The sequence below is a fragment of the Fulmarus glacialis genome, unplaced genomic scaffold, assembly GCF_000690835.1.
Source record: "Fulmarus glacialis isolate BGI_N327 unplaced genomic scaffold, ASM69083v1 scaffold2267, whole genome shotgun sequence".
Classification (NCBI taxonomy): Eukaryota; Metazoa; Chordata; class Aves; order Procellariiformes; family Procellariidae; genus Fulmarus; species Fulmarus glacialis.
Window position 1 is genome coordinate 35164 of NW_009223696.1, and position 18197 is coordinate 53360.

At 35.0% G+C, this 18197-nt stretch overlaps 1 protein-coding gene across 1 annotated transcript in view; it reads right to left on the reverse strand.

The window, feature by feature from the left end:
• Positions 1 to 18197, reverse strand: part of LOC104079738 (sodium channel protein type 2 subunit alpha-like) — a gene marked incomplete at its 3' end in the record, with an annotated part of 55185 nt that overhangs the window by 35159 nt on the left and 1829 nt on the right. Inside the window, 9 exon segments of the mRNA XM_009581876.1 lie at positions 3023 to 3313; positions 4710 to 4916; positions 5735 to 5876; positions 6444 to 6507; positions 9997 to 10290; positions 11187 to 11278; positions 11954 to 12082; positions 13836 to 13925; positions 16476 to 16594. Of these exon segments, the coding sequence (XP_009580171.1) occupies positions 3023 to 3313; positions 4710 to 4916; positions 5735 to 5876; positions 6444 to 6507; positions 9997 to 10290; positions 11187 to 11278; positions 11954 to 12082; positions 13836 to 13925; positions 16476 to 16594 (1428 nt within the window).

Here is an 18197-nt window from a genome sequence, read left to right on the forward strand (position 1 = left end):
CTCCCTTTTGAATAGTAAACAGAGAGCACATAAGTGACAGACAAAGACTAGTTATTTTACTACTTTGGATATATGAAATCAACTGGTTTAATCAGAGTAAAAGAAACTGCTTGACAGAATTGTTTCCTCTGCCATTCTGCCTGTTTTATTACCAACTGTTCATAAACTGAGTAAGCACATCTAGACCCTATTTACCCCAGGTTGGCATTAGTCTGACAGGCTGAGTAAATAAAATTTTAGGTAAATTTCTTGTGACTCAGTCTGCACACAGAGGTAGCTCCCAAATATTGCCTAGTTTAAAAAATACATTTTTTAAAAGATACTAGTCAAGTAGGCCACAATAATGTTTTTATTTCTTTTTTGAATTCTTAGCTATCCTGACTATGCAAAGATATGCCTGTAATTTTGTATGAACAGTCTCACTAATCTTCATAAGTTTACTCATGTGAGTAAATGTTCTGCTATGGGAGGATCTTTTCAGGATCAGAGACAAAATAATGCTCTAATCTTGCTTTAATTCATATCAGTGATTCTCTTGACTTGATTGATTAGCATTAGCACCTGATTTCACCCAAGACCTCTATGAATAGCAGAGATGATACATAACAAAGCAGTGTCTTTGTTTCTCTTCTGCAACTTATCTTTATGGACCTAAGCCCCATTGTTCTAGGTACTGCAAAATGCAGAACAAAAAGGCACTCTGCAAAGAGCTTATCATCTAAGTGTAACACAACAGATGGATACAAGAAGAGAGGGAATACAAGGAGGCAAAACTGATGGGTATGATAAACAGTGGTCTTAGCTCACCTGAAGTCACTTCCCTGTCAAGCTTTCTGTAGGCAGCATGGTAAAAGAGAGTTTTAAAGAGGGATTTGAGGAAAGCAATGAAGTGTTCTGTGGAAACTCATGGGAGCTTCTTCCAAGCATGAGCAGCAGCACACCAGAAAGAGCTCAAAGAAACTAGTTTGAAAATTTAACAGGAGGTTATGGATGCTGGCATGGGTCAGTCAAAGCTGGGACTTGACTTGTTTACTGTAAGTAGACAAGGTGGGTCGGGAAGAACTTTAGGCACATATCTTTTATGGTATTAAAAAAATATCTTTAGGTAGATATGTTTACTAGCAGATTAGGTAAAAGCAATGAGATAGGTTAGTGCTCTTTGCAACAGCATTCTTGATGAATACAGCAGTAATCGGGACATGGAAAGTGGTCCAATTTAAAAATGATTCACAGTTGTGGGTCCAGAGTAGGGTTAAAAAAAAAAAGAAAAAAGAAGGAGAAAGGAACTAGCAAAAGGCCTTGTGGAAATCCCTTAGAAAACTGTCAAAGGGGTAAAAGGATTTTCTAAAACAACTAAACCAGGAGAATTGAGAGGAGACAAAATCATGAATGTTAGGAAGAATAAGTTTTCAAGAAGAACATAATGGTCAGTTACATTGAAGGCAAGTGAAATGTCAAGGAAAATGTCAAAGTTGAGATATAAACCTGAGTTTTGTCTAGGAAAAAGTTATTAAAAACTGGTGAGTGGAATTTCTGTTTACTGGCTAGAACCCAGAGTGAAAAGGAACTAGGGCTGGAAAACCAGAGGGGAGAGGATTGCTAGACTGTCATAATAAACAGCTGTAAATGAACTTGGAGATGAAAAGGTAAGATAAGCAAGTTGTATGAGGAATGCGTCATTTCTTACAAGATGGATGAATTGAGCTGCAGTTGAATAAGGCTGCAGTTTGAATGAAGACACAAGCAAGAATATGCACCTAAGGGATCAGATGGGTCTTCAACATGAAGTCAATGGATAGGTGTGAAAATTTGTATAAGGAACAGAATGAATCATGAACTAACTAAATTCAGCTACGAAGTCTTACAGAGACTAGTTAGACAGTTAACAACATAAAATGGTGGCAGACCAAGGGGAGGGGGGAAAAGGATGCAGTACTATTAAAAAAGGAAGTACGTTAGGAAGTACGTTAGGAAGGAAGTGGAAGGAGGAGTTAACTTGGCAAAAATAGGAAGCTAGAAACATTATATTCCCACCACAGTCTGGTCTAAGGAGGACAGTCCTTAATAAGAAAATATTGGATTAAGAGGTCTGAGTTTCTTTGAGAATGGGAGCAGGAGGAAGTGATACATGAAGAGAATATGGATGCTCATTAGCTATTTAGGGATGAAACAGGCTTTCCAGAGACAGTAATAGAAGAGGATTAAAAAGGAAGGAATGAGTTTAGTAATAGTGACTAAAAAGAGGGAGAAAGCAAGTCATAAAGACCATGGAGAATCGAGAAGGTGGGGATAAAAGGAAGAAGCATATTGAAGCACACAAAGGGGCAGAAAAAGGACAGAATGGATGTGAGATCTGGACTTGAAGTGCTGAGGGGAGAGTTGGAGGTAGGCAAATGAAGAGGAGCTCTGAAAACTGTAGAAGGGATAACATAACAAAACTATCAAATGAAATAAATGTCTGGATGGGAGATGTAGACGGCACTCTGAGTCACTAGTGTTTCAATGTAAGAGAACACATGCGAGGACACATTGCCACAGATATTTCCACCTTCTTTAAGATAACACAATCAATGGTCTCACATCAATTAATTTGTCAAATTTCACATGAACATTTATGCAATTTCTACTGGGTTTTTTGCATCCCAAATTTAGTCCTTTTCTCATTTAAGACATGAAATTCCTTTGTATGTGTGCATCAAATTTTGAAGCCACTAATCATGCTGAATACATCCATCTTGATGGGGAGATACATCCATTTTCATTAAGAAACTTGAAATACAACCAAGTTTAATTAATACACATTATTTTGATTTTTCACACATAAATTCAGAACAGAAACAAAATCTCTCAAATTCTTACAGTTTCATCTTTGGCTGAAAGTATGAACTTGGTCATACTTTGATTTAAGATATTAAAGAATCTGTGGTATCTTTTGCAAGAATTGACCAAACTACTTTACAGGGTTTTGTTTATATGATGAGTAGACAACAAAGGTGTTTAAGAGGTAATAATACTATGGTACCTGGTGTGGGGAAGAGAATCTCTTTTCGTATGTCAGTCTATTCCCCTCAATGGAAAATCGGAAACCTTTCCTTTTGATGCTGTCCTCTGATTCAGATTTGTGAAATTCTTCCCCATCCTTCTCCTCGCCTTCAGATTGTTCTTTTTGCTTTTTTTTCTTTCTTCTATTCCTCCTCTCTTTAGCACTCTTTGAGCTCAGTTTTGATGCCTCAGAAGAACTTTCGGAGAATCCACCTATTCCACCTACTCCACTATAATCTCTTGAGTCAGCTGCTGCAGCTGCTGCTGCTGCCTATACGTACAAGCACATATGCAATTTACAACATTTATACAAACACACGCTACTCACTATTTTAAATTTATTGCAACTCTTTAAAAAATAGTGATTTTGAAATAAATGCAATGCTCCCAGTTCACTGAACCCAGCATATCATAAGAAGTATAATTTGTGAAATACCACTGCTCCATAAACCAGGAGTTAGAGCAGCCCAAGGGAAAACTGCTGTCAGAGAACCAAGTTAACAAGCATCTGTTTTAGATTGGAGCAATATGTTGCAATGAATTTTTCACCTGAAATGCTATGTAAAAGTAGGGAATCAAGGCTCAAACAACAGGAAAAATCCCTGTTAATGGGAAGCAAGACTTTCTTACACCATTTTCCTGGATTTTGAATACTCTCTAGTCTATTAAAGATATGGTGTAACATTGTTTATCTCAGTTTTGCAAATCATAATCAGAGATTTTAGTTAAACTGCAGGCTATTAGAGACCTGTTTCTGTTTGAAGTTTCGAACATTGGTGGAGCATTTGATTAACATTTATTTACACGTAAAAAAACCCCACGAACCAACTAACCAACCAAACAAAAAACCCCTATTGCTGACTTTAGTCAGGTGCTTACATGGAAGACATAGTTCAACTGCTGCTCTATGTGGCCACATGCCAAGCAGACATTATCAATTATCCTATTAAAGATTTCAGAGTCTTCAAAAAATGAAAAGGAATTTCAAAGCAGTATGTAATCATGATGTCTGTAGCGTTTTCTCCAGTTTCTCCTCTTTTTCCAGTTTTCTATAAAACTGGAACACTATGGCTTTCTTCTGTGAGAGCTGGGGAAGGAGTAGAAAAAGCCAAATGTTGCTGAAGCAAAATACTTCTGCCACAGCACCTACAATAGTTTTGCTTCTGTTACTTAAATAAGCAGAATTGCTGGGGTTTTTTTCCCCCACATCTCCATCTCCATTTCACAGAATCACAGAATGGTTGAGGTTGGAAAGGAACCTCTGGAGGTCATCGTGTCCAACTCCCTAGCACAGACAGGGTGACCTAAAGCAGGTCACCCAGGACCACGTCCAGATGGCTTTTTATTATCTCCAAGGATGGTGATTCCACAAGCACGCTGGGCAACTTGTTCAAGTGCTCATTAAAAAGTTAATTTCTATCTCCAGTGTGAAAATCCAGTATTTTAGCTTATTGTTTATCATTTTTGTCACAAATTAACAGGTTCACTCAAGCCAGCAGAAACAGTGCAATGGAAAACATTAAAGATTGTTTGCAAAACAAAGGAATTTATAAGACTGGAGTTAATATATTGCTAGGAGTAGGGGAGTAAAAGTATCCTCATACGTGGACATAAAGCATCCAATCACAATCATGAATGGAAGAAGGAATTTTACTTTACAGGGATACCTGAGCTTCTTCCTGTTGCTTTTTCAGTTGTTCCAGCATCTGCTGAAATTCTGCTTCTTTCTGTTCTGCTTCTTCCATGGTTGCTTGATTCTGTTCTTCATAGGCCATGGCAACCACAGCCAGGATCAAGTTAATCAGGTAGAAAGAACCCAGGAAAATGACCAAAACAAAAAATATCATGTATGTTTTCCCAGCAGCACGCAGTGTCTGGGGAAAAAGAGATAATACACATTTTTAGCAAACTTTTAAATACTGTTGCATAATTTGGTAGCATCTGTGTTATAATCTAGAAATACATTACAAGATTGCTTCATGTTAACACAAGATTATTTAGTTACTTTTTCCATATACACATAGTATTATATCCTGGCTATATGTGCAAAAATCCAAGTTTTGTTTCTACTATGGTCAAGGTAAATAAGATTCTGTAGCTTGAATACTTCAGAACTTCTACCAATAAGAATCTGTAGTAGCAGTTGCTGCCCCCACTATACATCTATATTATAGCCATTAAATCTAACAGTAGTGGGGCCACTAACCAGCATCTTACCTTCTTGTCTCATCAGTCCCAAACTACAATGCTACAAAGACACTGCAGTATACAGAATGTCATGCTGCACAACATCACTGTCCTTCAGGTTAAGGGTATGTGTAGTTCAGGGACAAGACCTAACCTTTTCAAAGACAACATATTTGCACTAGACTGCAAATCAAGTTACATCTATTTACAGCATGTTTGGGTAATAAGCTTTAACAACTTAAGCTCATTTACTCATTTGTGAAAAGAAACAATAATGCTTAACCACCTTCATAAAATAGCAGCTATTTCTTATTATATATTTTGAGTAGCACATGGGAACCTAAATCATGAACAAGGCCTCTATTGTTTTAGACAGCTTACATATATGAAATAAAAGATGATTTCTGTCCCAAAGGCCTTAGGGACACGTGAATGAAAATAACTATGCAAGTACTATGTAGTAATGGTATTGGTGATGGTGCTGTTTATTTTAGTAAGTCCTCACCAGCTGGTAAAGATTCTCCCAAAAGTCCTGAGTCATCAATCGAAACAGTGACAAGAATGCCCAACTGAATGTATCAAAACTTGTGTAGCCATAGTTGGGGTTTCTACCAGCTTTCACACATATATATCCTTCTGGACATTGACTACAAAAGAAGAGGAAATGCTATTTTTAACAACTACTCTAAATTACGATATGCTATAGTAAATCACAAAATTGTTCAGGAGTACCAGTTGCTAATAAAATTATGAACAAGTAAAATTTTATTCTACACGCCTAAGATAAAAATATGTCTTACTGGTTTTCAATTTTTAATTCCATTTCCTAACGATATTTCAATGCTTTAATAATATAACTAATAGTAACCTACCCTTCCCCACAATTTGTCATATCAACACATCTCCACCAGGACAAGAGAAGAATGTCAACTAGCATGGCTGATGATAAACAGTTGTCAGCAAGCTGGCAGCAACATTTATGCACATAACATTCATGTGGTTACTTTTACAAAATTAGCGTAAGATGCTGAAGAAAGTGCCTGTGTAAACTCAAATCACATAGATGGTTATATTTAGGTATAGCTTCAATTGCAAAACATTGGTAATTTGCAACTCTACGGTACAGTTGATACTAAAGGTGACCACCTGAGCTATTCTAAGTAGCTAATTATTTTTTCTTGATGCATAATGAAAAATTATGACCATTTTCTTACCCTGCATCTGAGCTATTGCCACACAGCAGAGCATCATTTTGTCCTTCCAAGAAGTAGAAATGATCTGGTTTTTAAAAAAATAAATGAAAAAGGTGATGAGAAAGACATCATTTATACCTAATGGAAATTGAGCAATGATATAGACTTTTACACTTTAAAGAAACAAGCAGAGCTAACAAACAGTTTAACTGAGATATATAATGATTGGGAATGAAAAAAGCATGGAAAATACTGTTTTGATAGGAAAATTACTTTCTAGAGAGTCTTGAAGTTGGCCTTTCTTTAGAAAATAGAAAGGTAGTTGTACAGCTAATTCTCAGTAACCTACCCAAATGAATAAGATACAATGGGTGGATTACCAAATTGTGTATGTCAGCAAATGAGTGAACAAATACCAGGAAAACAAGACAAAGGATAAGGGCAATTCCCTGCCTTTGTTCATGCATTTTGATATATACCATTTAGTGTTATTCATTGGTAATTATTCATTACATACTATTTTATCCAAATATTACATGAACAAGCACTGAAATTTTTTCAGCATGAAAACACAACACACACAAGAAGTTGCTAACTGGATCTTGACTTGAGCAGCTGAGGGAGAAACCAAGCTTCTACTGTACATTACAAAAAATTACTACACCAAATTCTATAGCAGAGGAATGTACTTGAAGTATCTATATGTATTTTGTTAATAGGCTAACTATTAAAATGAAGTAAAAAATAACATAAAGAGATGGAAGTCTTTTCTTTTCTTTGTTCTGCTTTGAGGCAGAAAGGGAAAACCAATTTGCCATCAATTCCTAGTTTGGGATTCTTATGGTAAAATGGGAATCTTTAGTGGAGATTTTTGGGTCAGGTGACATATTAAGCTAAAGTTGCCAAAATTAGGTATGTTCTGGCTGTTCCCAGGAAACAGATGGTTCCTTGAGATTCACTGCCAGCTGGCATGGTCTAGCTTAGCTGGCATGAACTAACTGAGGGCTAATGCTAAAGAGACAAGCAGGGAATTGCAACCAGTTCCTACTGACTGCTTCTACTCTGTCACCACCAGTATACGATAGAGACAGCATAAAATCTGCTCATTTTAGAGAGAGAGAGATTATGTGCATAATTTATGCATCTGCAATCTATTCTCAGATATCAGATAAGAAAACAGTGGATTTTCAGACATTCCGGTGCTCACATAGTCATGCCCCATGAGAGATCTAACCCCTACTTAAAAAGCTTAAAAAGTTTCAAGATGCAGATAGGCACCAAGCTGGATTTTCAAAATTGTCTGTGGGCCTAATTCATATTCTTATGTGGCACATAAGATCTTCCTCTGGTAAGCGGATCCAGTTAAACTATCCGGTCAGCTCAGCTCTCAGCCCACTATTTTGGAAAACATTTAAATAATAAATTTTTCAATACAAAGATGATAATGATAAAGTAATAAAAATAGTGAATATAAGTTTGTAAAAAATATGCCATATATAAAACTATTCCTGTCTCCTGCCAACTTAATAACAGGACAGCAGTCATGGGTACAAGTCCTACATGACACTTTCATAAGCAAATAAAGGAGATATGTTCTGGCTGGAATCATCCCAAAATACTTGAAAAAAGATTCTCAGAGAGCAGTTGCCAGTGGCCCAATGTCAATTCATACGGACATCTTTCTGAAGATCCTCCAGGGATCTGTGCTATACACGGTTTTCATACCAAGTTTCATTACCAACTCAAGACATGAAATAATAGGAAAAAAGCATCAAGTATTCTGAAGACATCAAGTTAGGAGAGAAGATGACTGAAATTTAGAATGACCTTTACAAACTGACAATCTGGTCCAAAAGCAATTGGATTTATTTCAACTGAGACAAGTGGAAAATGCTACAGTTGACAAGGCAAAATCAAATACGTAAATGCAAAATAGACAGGATCTGGCCACAGCCACTGCTGTACAAAAAGATGCAGTGACTGTCACGAACCGCAAGTTGACTGTGAATCAACAATACAGTGCTGATATAAAAATGATGTAATTTTGAGATGTGTTAATAGGAATGTTCCATATATGGCACATGAGGTAATTACTTCTAATTTGTACCTTTATTAAAGGAGTAAGTACCAGATTTGAGCATTTCATAAAAAAAAAAACCAAACAAAACCCAAACCAACAAAGCAAACAAACAAACCAACCCAAAATCCCAGACTAATTGGAAAGAGTCCAAAAAAGAAAAAAAAATGTGAAAATAGGTATAGAAAATGCAAAACAGAAAATAGGCTTGCTTGGTTTAGAAAAGACCAGAAATAAAGAAAATAGCAGTTTTAAAATATCATAAAGACTAATATAAAGTAGTCTACGATTATCTTATTTCTAAGTCCACAGGAGAAGTAGTAATATATTCAATCTGAAATCAGGAAAATTTAGGTCAGATATTCAGAAAAAACTTTCTATTTGTGGGATGTAGTACTAGAAGTGGCTAAAGGGGAATGGAATGGAATCTGTTTTTCAGGTGTTTTTAAGAACAGGTTATCATCCAAAATCTTTTCCAAGATGACATTTCTATGATACTACAAGCATGCTAATACGATAAGTATATTAAAAGATTATAAGGCAATAAGACTTGGTTCCAAAAGCATTTAGTTGTTAAACTGAGATTTCCTAACTTTCAGTGATACAGGCATCAGTTACAAAATTTATACAGAGTTTATAAAAAAACCCAAGATTATGCCTAATTACAAAGTTAAAACCCTAAATACACTAAAATAAATAGGAGAGACTGAATAAATAAATAGGAGAGACTGAAGCTATTTACCATTGTGAAAGACAGAATAGCTATATACTATAGATATGTTCAGAGTATTTCTATCTGAATTTTAAAACAATTTTTGTTAGCACAGTAGTGACATTAACTACCTAAAATGGTGAAAATACTGTATTATGAGGTACAAAGGAGACCAAAATGCTAATTTCTTGATTTTCCACAGATAAGAAAAAAATTAAAAGATACATAATATGGAATCTAGTTCTTATTTTGCTAGAATAAGAAGCATGGGATAAATTACCAGTACTCTCATAAAGGCATGTCTGTGCTGTGCAAGGGAGTATGGTGCAGAGACACTCACCAAGTTCCAGAAGAAACAATGCAGCTGCATTTACATGCTATGGCAGGATTCATGAGCTAACTGTTGTTCAAATGTGGATTTATGACATTGGGCATTATCTTGCACTAATGCGGCTATACAATTTCAGATCCCATATTAGGACTGTCACACTATTTCAGGAGGCTTGAAGCTAGCATGGAAATTTCTGCTTTGTGCTGCAATGTGCATTTACTCTAAAAGTCATATTCAGTAAAAGGCAAAAGGATATTTTGGTACCAAGTACAATATTAGGAGTACGTCAAACTACATTGTGACTGTTCTTTTATTTACTACACAACGTGAGTGCTTTTATGTCTCTTGGCCAGATTACACCATTTTAATTGCAATGGAAAGATGCTGATGCTTTTGTATCTGTTTAAAAAAATTCCAGAAAATCAGTGCAGTAGATGATATAATTAACTCTTACTTCTGTCTTCGATGTACTCATCCCAATTAAATGTTGTCATTGTTGTATTAATAAATGTACCATTTTCACCTACAGAGCTATTAAAGTAGGAAATAACAGTTGTTTCAAAAGTAGAATTGTCTGGAGGCCACTGCAGGCATTTATTCCTCAGGTTGCCCATGAACAGCTGCAGCCCTATTAGTGCAAATACACTCAGACAAAACACAGTCAGGATCATAACATCTGAAACACAGTCAATAACATCTGAGAGCTTCTTCACAGACTGAATTAGGGCTCCCACGATAGTCTTCAAGCCTGCAAAGAGAAAAGATTTTTATTATGATGCTAAACAGATACTAAACACACAAAAAAATCATGTGATTTTTCTTGACAAGATAAAGATTTCATGCAAAATGACAACTAAATGAATCTAATATTTGTGATACAGTAATTTTCATGAAAAGCCTTGTTACTTGTGAAGATGAATGAAAAGCTGTAAGTTTATGCTTATTTTATAGTGTACAGAAAAAAAAATATACCAAACATGTTCTTTATGCCAAAACAAGTGATTTTATTATTCATGCTATATCTCAACCCTACATAGAAAAGCATTGTTTGCTTTTGCTGATGCTTCTTGCCCAAACCTTCCTTATATGAACCTTTTAAAAAGCATTCTACATTAGTAAACCCATTATAAAGACATTATAAGTGCATATTTGAATGATATCCTCATAATAATCTTCTTACAATATAAGAGGGGTGATGGTTTGGAGAAGAAAGACATCTTTAAAACAATACCCCATGCATGGCCCATGCTATCCTTTAGAGTTTAATTTTTTATATGACTTAAAACTGAATCAAGTTGCTATATCAAGTGCCTGCAATAAATGATAAAATTTGCATCAGTATGAAAGCTTAAAATTAAGTTATATTTAAAACATGTAAAGGAAAGCTTGATGTCATAAGATGCAAATCACATAGGCTGTTTACTGCAAATATCTCATGCAAGAATCTGTTAAACTCAAAGGCTGATTTTTTTGAAAAGAAAATACAACTAAGAAAAGCAAGAATCAATTTAAATAAAATTACATGTCTTGATTCCTGCTTTTTTATTTGTTAACAATGCGTAGCAAACAAGGCATATGGTTTAAAAACGTGAGTACAGCCTTTGCGGAACAAAAGTCAGCCTCAGTGTTTAACCTAGCTCTCACCTGGAATGACTGATATTGTTTTCAAAGCTCGGAGAACTCTGAATGTTCTCAACGCTGAGACATTGCCCAGGTCCACAAACTCTGTCACATATCTGTAATAGGGGAGTTCACACACAAACACAATGACAGCACACAAATAACAGCTGGAGATACGAGGGGCCTAACACCTTACACCAACTACTTCTTACCTGGGATTACAGAAATAGTTTTCAAAGCTCTCAATACTCTGAAAGTTCGAAGAGCTGAAACATTGCCTAGGTTTACAAATTCTGTTACATACCTGTAGAATTAAATCACAGTTACTCAGAATTGAGGCAGATTTTACCCTGTTTGCTTGGGTCTTTGATCAAGACCTCTTCACCGTTCACTGTATTTTGCCTGTGTTATAAATATTCTTCTGACCATAAAATTAAGTTTTATCAAAATAAACCACATTGACTTGATGTTTGAGACCTAATTTGGTCAGCTTATAGCAAGAAGTCAAAAGGATTCCTTTAATTCTGGTATGCAGAAAGGAGACAGGATATGAACAGTTCAGGATGATGGCATTTGTAATCCTAAGGGGCTGGCACACCATGCTGGCCTCTGCAGCACATGCTTAGTTAGAAATACTAAAATGTGTAAAAGAGGTAGAAGAAACATATTGAAACCGCAGGAAGTCCAGGCTCCAAATGTTCTGGCTGACAAAATATGAGGCAATTTTTAGTCACTAATTTCATGCTATCAGAAAGATTTTTTAGGAAAAAAAAAAAAAGTAGAAGACTTACGCAAATGTAATGACAGTGAAATCTAGCCAATTCCATGGGTCTCGAAGAAATGTAAAATCTTCTAAACAGAAGCCCCTTGCAAGAATTTTAATAAGTGATTCAAAGGTATAAATTCCAGTGAATGTGTATCTGAGAAAAATATGCAAGACAGAGTTTATAGAAACACATATATGTTATCATTACACATTATGCTCTCTAGTTGCTTTACTCTCATCTTCTTTTCTTTAAGTGGCATAAGAATTTAATGGAAGTTACAACCAATTTTAAACATCTGCAGAATTTATACCATAAGGAAGAAGGAAGAATCAAATTATGATTAAAAGACTAAATGACAACCCATAGCTTGAATTCAAATTCTATAATCTATACCAACGAGACAGTTGCAAAATTCCCGGTTACTTCATTGGTGCATGTTTATGTCCAATCTGAATCTATGTTATAACCAAACCCACAGATGGATTATGGTAGGATTTCAGAAGTTGCTTCCAGACTAAAAACTTCTTTCTTCAATGTTATTTTCATGCTGAAATGTTACTTGGTACCATGAGCTGGCAATGTGCCAACCCTAGCCCATTGACTTTGTTACAGAGTAGGTGTATCCAGTACTTCACCTTCAACAAGACAGGCATAGTACTGGAATGAAAACAAGTGTTTTCACATGACAAATCCTGTGCAAGAACAACCAAAAATATTTACAAATGCCAATAAAATTCAGCTACTTATTTTGACTAAAAAATGTGGTTGAAATGTAAAAAGTAAAAATATTGAATTCTGGCATTCTAAGTAATTTCAATTTTCTATCTCCACATGATGTCATCTTGAAATTTAGTTTTGTTTATATCTTTAATGGAAAAGAATTCAAATTAAACTGCTTAAAAGGCTTGAAAGGTTTTCAGATTTGAGCCAACCTGAAACCAACTTTCCAACGTGAATTTTTCAGTTCAATTACTAAACCAAAAATTTCTTTCCTGCAGAACTTTACTTACAAATGAGAAGGACTTCTGTTGTATATCTAAAGGGCACAATATAATGACATGAAGAAATATTCAAGATAGCTATCTTTATTCATAAATATTTACTATATGCCTGACATCCTGAATACATATATGTTCATATTGAACTAAAAATGAGAATGCCTCCACTGACTTTAATAGCCCTATGATTTAACTTTTGATTACTGAAGATTAAACAGATACGTATCATCCAAAGCAGTTAGGAATGAAGAAGAAGCAGAAGCATAAAATGCTATTGCAAAAATGAAGCACCATGAGGAGCAGTGTTTCACACTGTGGTCTACGACCTTGGAACTATTGCAAAATACGCACCCATTGTATATCGGCACCAAGCAGTTGACATCATATTGGACCTTTTCTCTTGCTATGGGAAGAACAGCCAAATACATAAACACTTTTTTAATAGCTTATTTTTCATACAAGCTTTCCATTGTTAGATTGTCTTTGGTAAAGGAAAGCTGCACTATGGTGAACATAGCCATTCATTAGACGATCCCTTTATCTGTAACGGTTATTGCAATAGAGATGGAAGAGAGTATTTCCCCACATTCTGGCACAGACGTAACATAGATGCAGGGGAAAATATTTATAATCCACTTTTTTGCATGGTCATAAGACTAGCTTCTCTTCTTACATTCCCCATCTAGTACTGCAAACAGAGGATGGACATTGAACAACTTGTAATAAGGGAAGTGTTGTAAAATATATGTATTTAATATTACATAGAAGAAACTAGCACCAGAATAGTTGTTGAAAGGATATGCCAACAAGGTAGCTGCTGCCAGTGGATGCCATCCTAATATAAAATAATTTACAGCAATTTATATCAGATTACTGAGTATTATTCAAAGAAAATCCATTTAACTTACTCTACATTCTTTGTCCAGTCTGGAGGGTTACTCATGGTCATAAATACACAGTTGGTCAAAATAGTGCACATGATAAGCATGCTGAATAATGTAGGTTAAGAGTTAAGGAATGTAAGCCAGAAAATCTCATAAAAAGAGTATCAAATAACACGTTGCTTTGGCAGATTTCCACTATCAGGAGCTATTTATCCCTCCACTGCTCTGTTAAGACTCAGGGAAAAGCCCTGCATATGTTAAAGCTTCCACAGTTGCTGCTTTATAGCTAAAAGAGAACAATCACATACTAAAAACTAGAAAATCTGAAAGATATAAAAAAAAATCCCAACCCTTAATTTTAAGAAGGCCTTAGATGATTTTTTCTTTTGAATAAAAATGTGAAAGTTTAAAGCAGTAGCTTCTAATTTGGTAGAATAATACAAAAAGCCTTTGTTTCGGATGATCTAGACAAATCTGATCTACTTAACACATACAAAAGAGTGAAAAATACATTTTCTTCACTTTTCTTCTTTTATATTTCACCATAAAATTTGGCATGTATCAACATTTTTGCATATCATTATAATACAGATATTGAAATCTAGTTATCACATAGTAGGAGAGAGCATAGGGAAATTTTAGGGAGAAAATTATTTTATTACTGTTTGCTTTATATATGGCTTTTGTAACATTAATGTTGGTGGAGGGGAAGGCAAATTATATTCTCAAAAAAAGAAATCTAAAAAGAATTGCAGAACAGGTCCAAGTCATAAATAACTTCATTGATTTTAACAGAACTGCTCTGGATCTACAACCTTTCACTCTCAGGACTGATGACATTCTTCTTAGAAATGAAAATACAAACACCAAAATGAAAACCACACAGATGATGCACAAAATGTCCACATGATGGCACTATCACCTAAAACAAAAAAGAGGACAAAGCTCGATTTTGAGAAGAGCTTTAGCTTCTGTAACTAAAATGCAGGTTCACACGGTGCTCCTAGATAGAAATCCGAGTATAATGGGGTGGGAAGTACTGCGAGATTCCCCTCACGAAGTTTTCTTTGCATATCTACATTAATGAAAAAAAACCTCAGGTGACAGTAAATACCTCTGCCTTCTGAGCTGTCAAACAACTGTGGCATTACATTCAACAATTCTTCGGGTTTTCTGCTCAGTAAATATATTTCAAATCCTTTACTCAGAATCTAGTTTCTCACTATATAATTCATATATGAACAGAGCAGAAGAGAAAGGTATTTTAAAAACCATAAAAAAGAATGCATTATAAGAGTGTTTCACAAGCCTGTATTTCACATAGGCTTTCAAAATTCTTTTTGATGAAATGAAATTGCAAATCCTCACTATTCCTTCATCAGTGGAGAAATAACTAGAATATAGCTTCCCACAATTTTAAACTTTTTTTAACATTCTGACTTTGGTGACTCTAGCTCTTCATCACCATCTCAGTCCCATGATCTTCCATTATTCCATGTAATTTGATAATGCTCTATAACACACTAAGGAGTGTCATATAATTGACAAATAATTATTTGTAGTGACACCTGTAGCAAGCAAATACAAAACAGGCTATGTAGTGTCATGATTGATTCTGAAGTCATTTGTAGGCTAGCCATTGATAACAACATCCAACACACAACAACCATTGCAATTATCAGACTTCCATTATACCAAGATTTTAAAAAATCCATTCAAGATTTATTCTACATGATCTTAGGATCCCTATAAGTAATGCTACACAAAACTGCTTTCAGTGTGTTTATGTTAGACTCCTGTAAAATGTAAATGTGCAAACATTTGCATTTGTTCCTTAAGTAAGCAGACTTGCTGAAGTCAATGCATTCATTGCTCTTTATCAGCATTTGGGATCAGACCAGTGGGATGCCTACTATAGTCAGCTATCAAAACACTGAAAAAGACAAAATAATATGTAAGTCATTATGATCATTTAGCTTTACAAATCTCTATCTGCAATGGGGAAATCTCACAACCTGCTTGAAGACAGAAATTAAAACATCTACAGGATTACAAGTACATAATGCAATAATGATTAAGAAATAAAATAGACAGGTAAGATACATATAGGACTGAGAACATATAATAAAACAAGAAATCTAAGCTGTTTTATCAACCTATCCTTCTGCAATTGTGATCTGAATCAGAAAATGAAAAGGAATAATGAAACCATATTTTCACTGAATATTCATGCAAGCACAAACCTGGGATCAAAGATTTGATTTTTAACACAAAGTGTCAGTGAAGAACTGAAAGTATTTTGAGCAATGTATCTGCAGTTCATGAAAAATGTGGAGGAGGGGAAAAGATGAAAAAAGATGTGATCGTTATAGGAAAAATAAGAAGGAAGGGAAAAAATAGATGGGGGAAGAAAAAAGACAGAGGAAGAAATTGCAAAGGACGATGACTGGTTGTCTGGCTTCTAATATTACTATATTAAGATCCAGCAATGAACACAAATGTAAGAAGGGAATAAGAAAAAGAACAGAAGACAGAAATAGTAGAGAGAAGAGGGACAAAGCACTATAGATCATATTGATCCTGGGACATGCGCCAAAGAATTATTTAAATACTAAGTAACATCTCATTCGCTACAGTTTTAGACTAACCACTTGAAAAGGATATGAATGTACCAAAATCTTAATAGCTATTTTTCTAAGAGGATTGAAAGGAGTTAACATGTACAGGGCAGAGGTGGCACTGAATCGGAATATTGCCTTCCCTTTATTCAATACTATAAAGGTCTGGAAAAAGAAACAGAATAAAAAATAGCGTTTAAAAGATACCAAGTTACAAAAAAGTTACAAGTTCAAACCCAGAATCATTTTCATTTCATCATTAATCATATTTGGTCAAACTCTTCTTCCATTTACACCTCCCCCAGAATCACAATCCCCTTGTCCAGTTCACACATAGTAGAGTCCAGCCAAATTACTGTAAATATAATTGCATGAAAACATTTGAATAAGTTTATTTAGAAATCATGAGTAATCCTGATATTGCTAGCCAGAAAACAAAGAGAGGTATATAAGGTACAAATGTACATAATATTTGAATGATTAGTATACTTTTTGTACCTTATAATATATACACTGAGGTACGTGACTTTAAAAAAAAATGAGAGCCATTAAAACTTCAACATTCCCTGAATCAAATAGCCAGCATCAATTATCACATCAAAGTACTACAACAACAGTACTATAAAGTGATCTAAATTTCAAGAGTGATCTTGATGAAAATAAGGAAATTGAGAGTGTCCAATAACCAGTTTTTCAACACAACACTAATGTACTGGATAGTTTTTGCTGTACTCTAAGAAAAGAATAATATATTGCTTCTCTTTTCAACTATTTCTTGTTAGAGTTTCATGCCTGCAATTCTGTCTATTTTTATGTCATGCTTTACTTTTACCTAATACAGAGTTCAATAATCCATATATTTTCACTCTCTCTCCACAGTTTCAGCAATAATTCATGCATACCGCCAACATTAAAAAAGCATTTATAAATGTAATAGTTTTCTTAAAACCTGGGAAATAAAGAATAAAGCCTTTATTTAACATGCAGTAAGTTTTAAAATTATTTAGATTTCCATACATTTGGGGAAATTCCTATCTATTTCTATCATCTCTTCTTTCTACACGTGGGTGAAAGTTCATGCTCACTGAAGGTAAGTGGATCTAGCTAGCATTGTGGCAGCCCTAAAAAACCCAAAGGGAACATAAGCCATGCAAACCTGGAGCACTGCCAGCAGCCATGATCTGCCTCAGCTGGAATCAGAGGGCAGCATTTGTAAAGATTATGCTCTACTTTCTGAGCAGGTGTGCCAAATACAGCAGCTGAAATCCTGAAAACACAATGCCTCCCCCTGCCTGAAATCATAAATTTCAGTTCTTCCAAACTGAACATATTTGCATTCCCACATACCCATTGATTCTTAAGCCATTGGTCCTTTATTGTAGAGGAGAAAGGATTGGTCTGTAATGTACTATCTTTGCTACCATTGCTTTTCAGCTCTATTACTATTCTTCCTGGAGTTCAAGAAAATCTGCCCTCAAATTAGTTTTTCAAAGGTTTTCTGTTCCCTGTACTCTGACAAAATCTCTGATGAAGCATCATTTGTGCAATGCTGACTCATCAAGACATATTAAAAAACTAAAATGGAGCCTGACCTAAACAGGAATGTTCAAAGATATGCAAAGAACACCAAGAAAAATAATAGGAAAAATTATTATTGCAATACACGTATATTTTGGAGTCTTACATCTCCCACTAGAAACCACCATGCTTTTGGAAACCATCAGGACAACTGCTATGCATTTCTCAATCAGGAACAAGCAATTCAGCA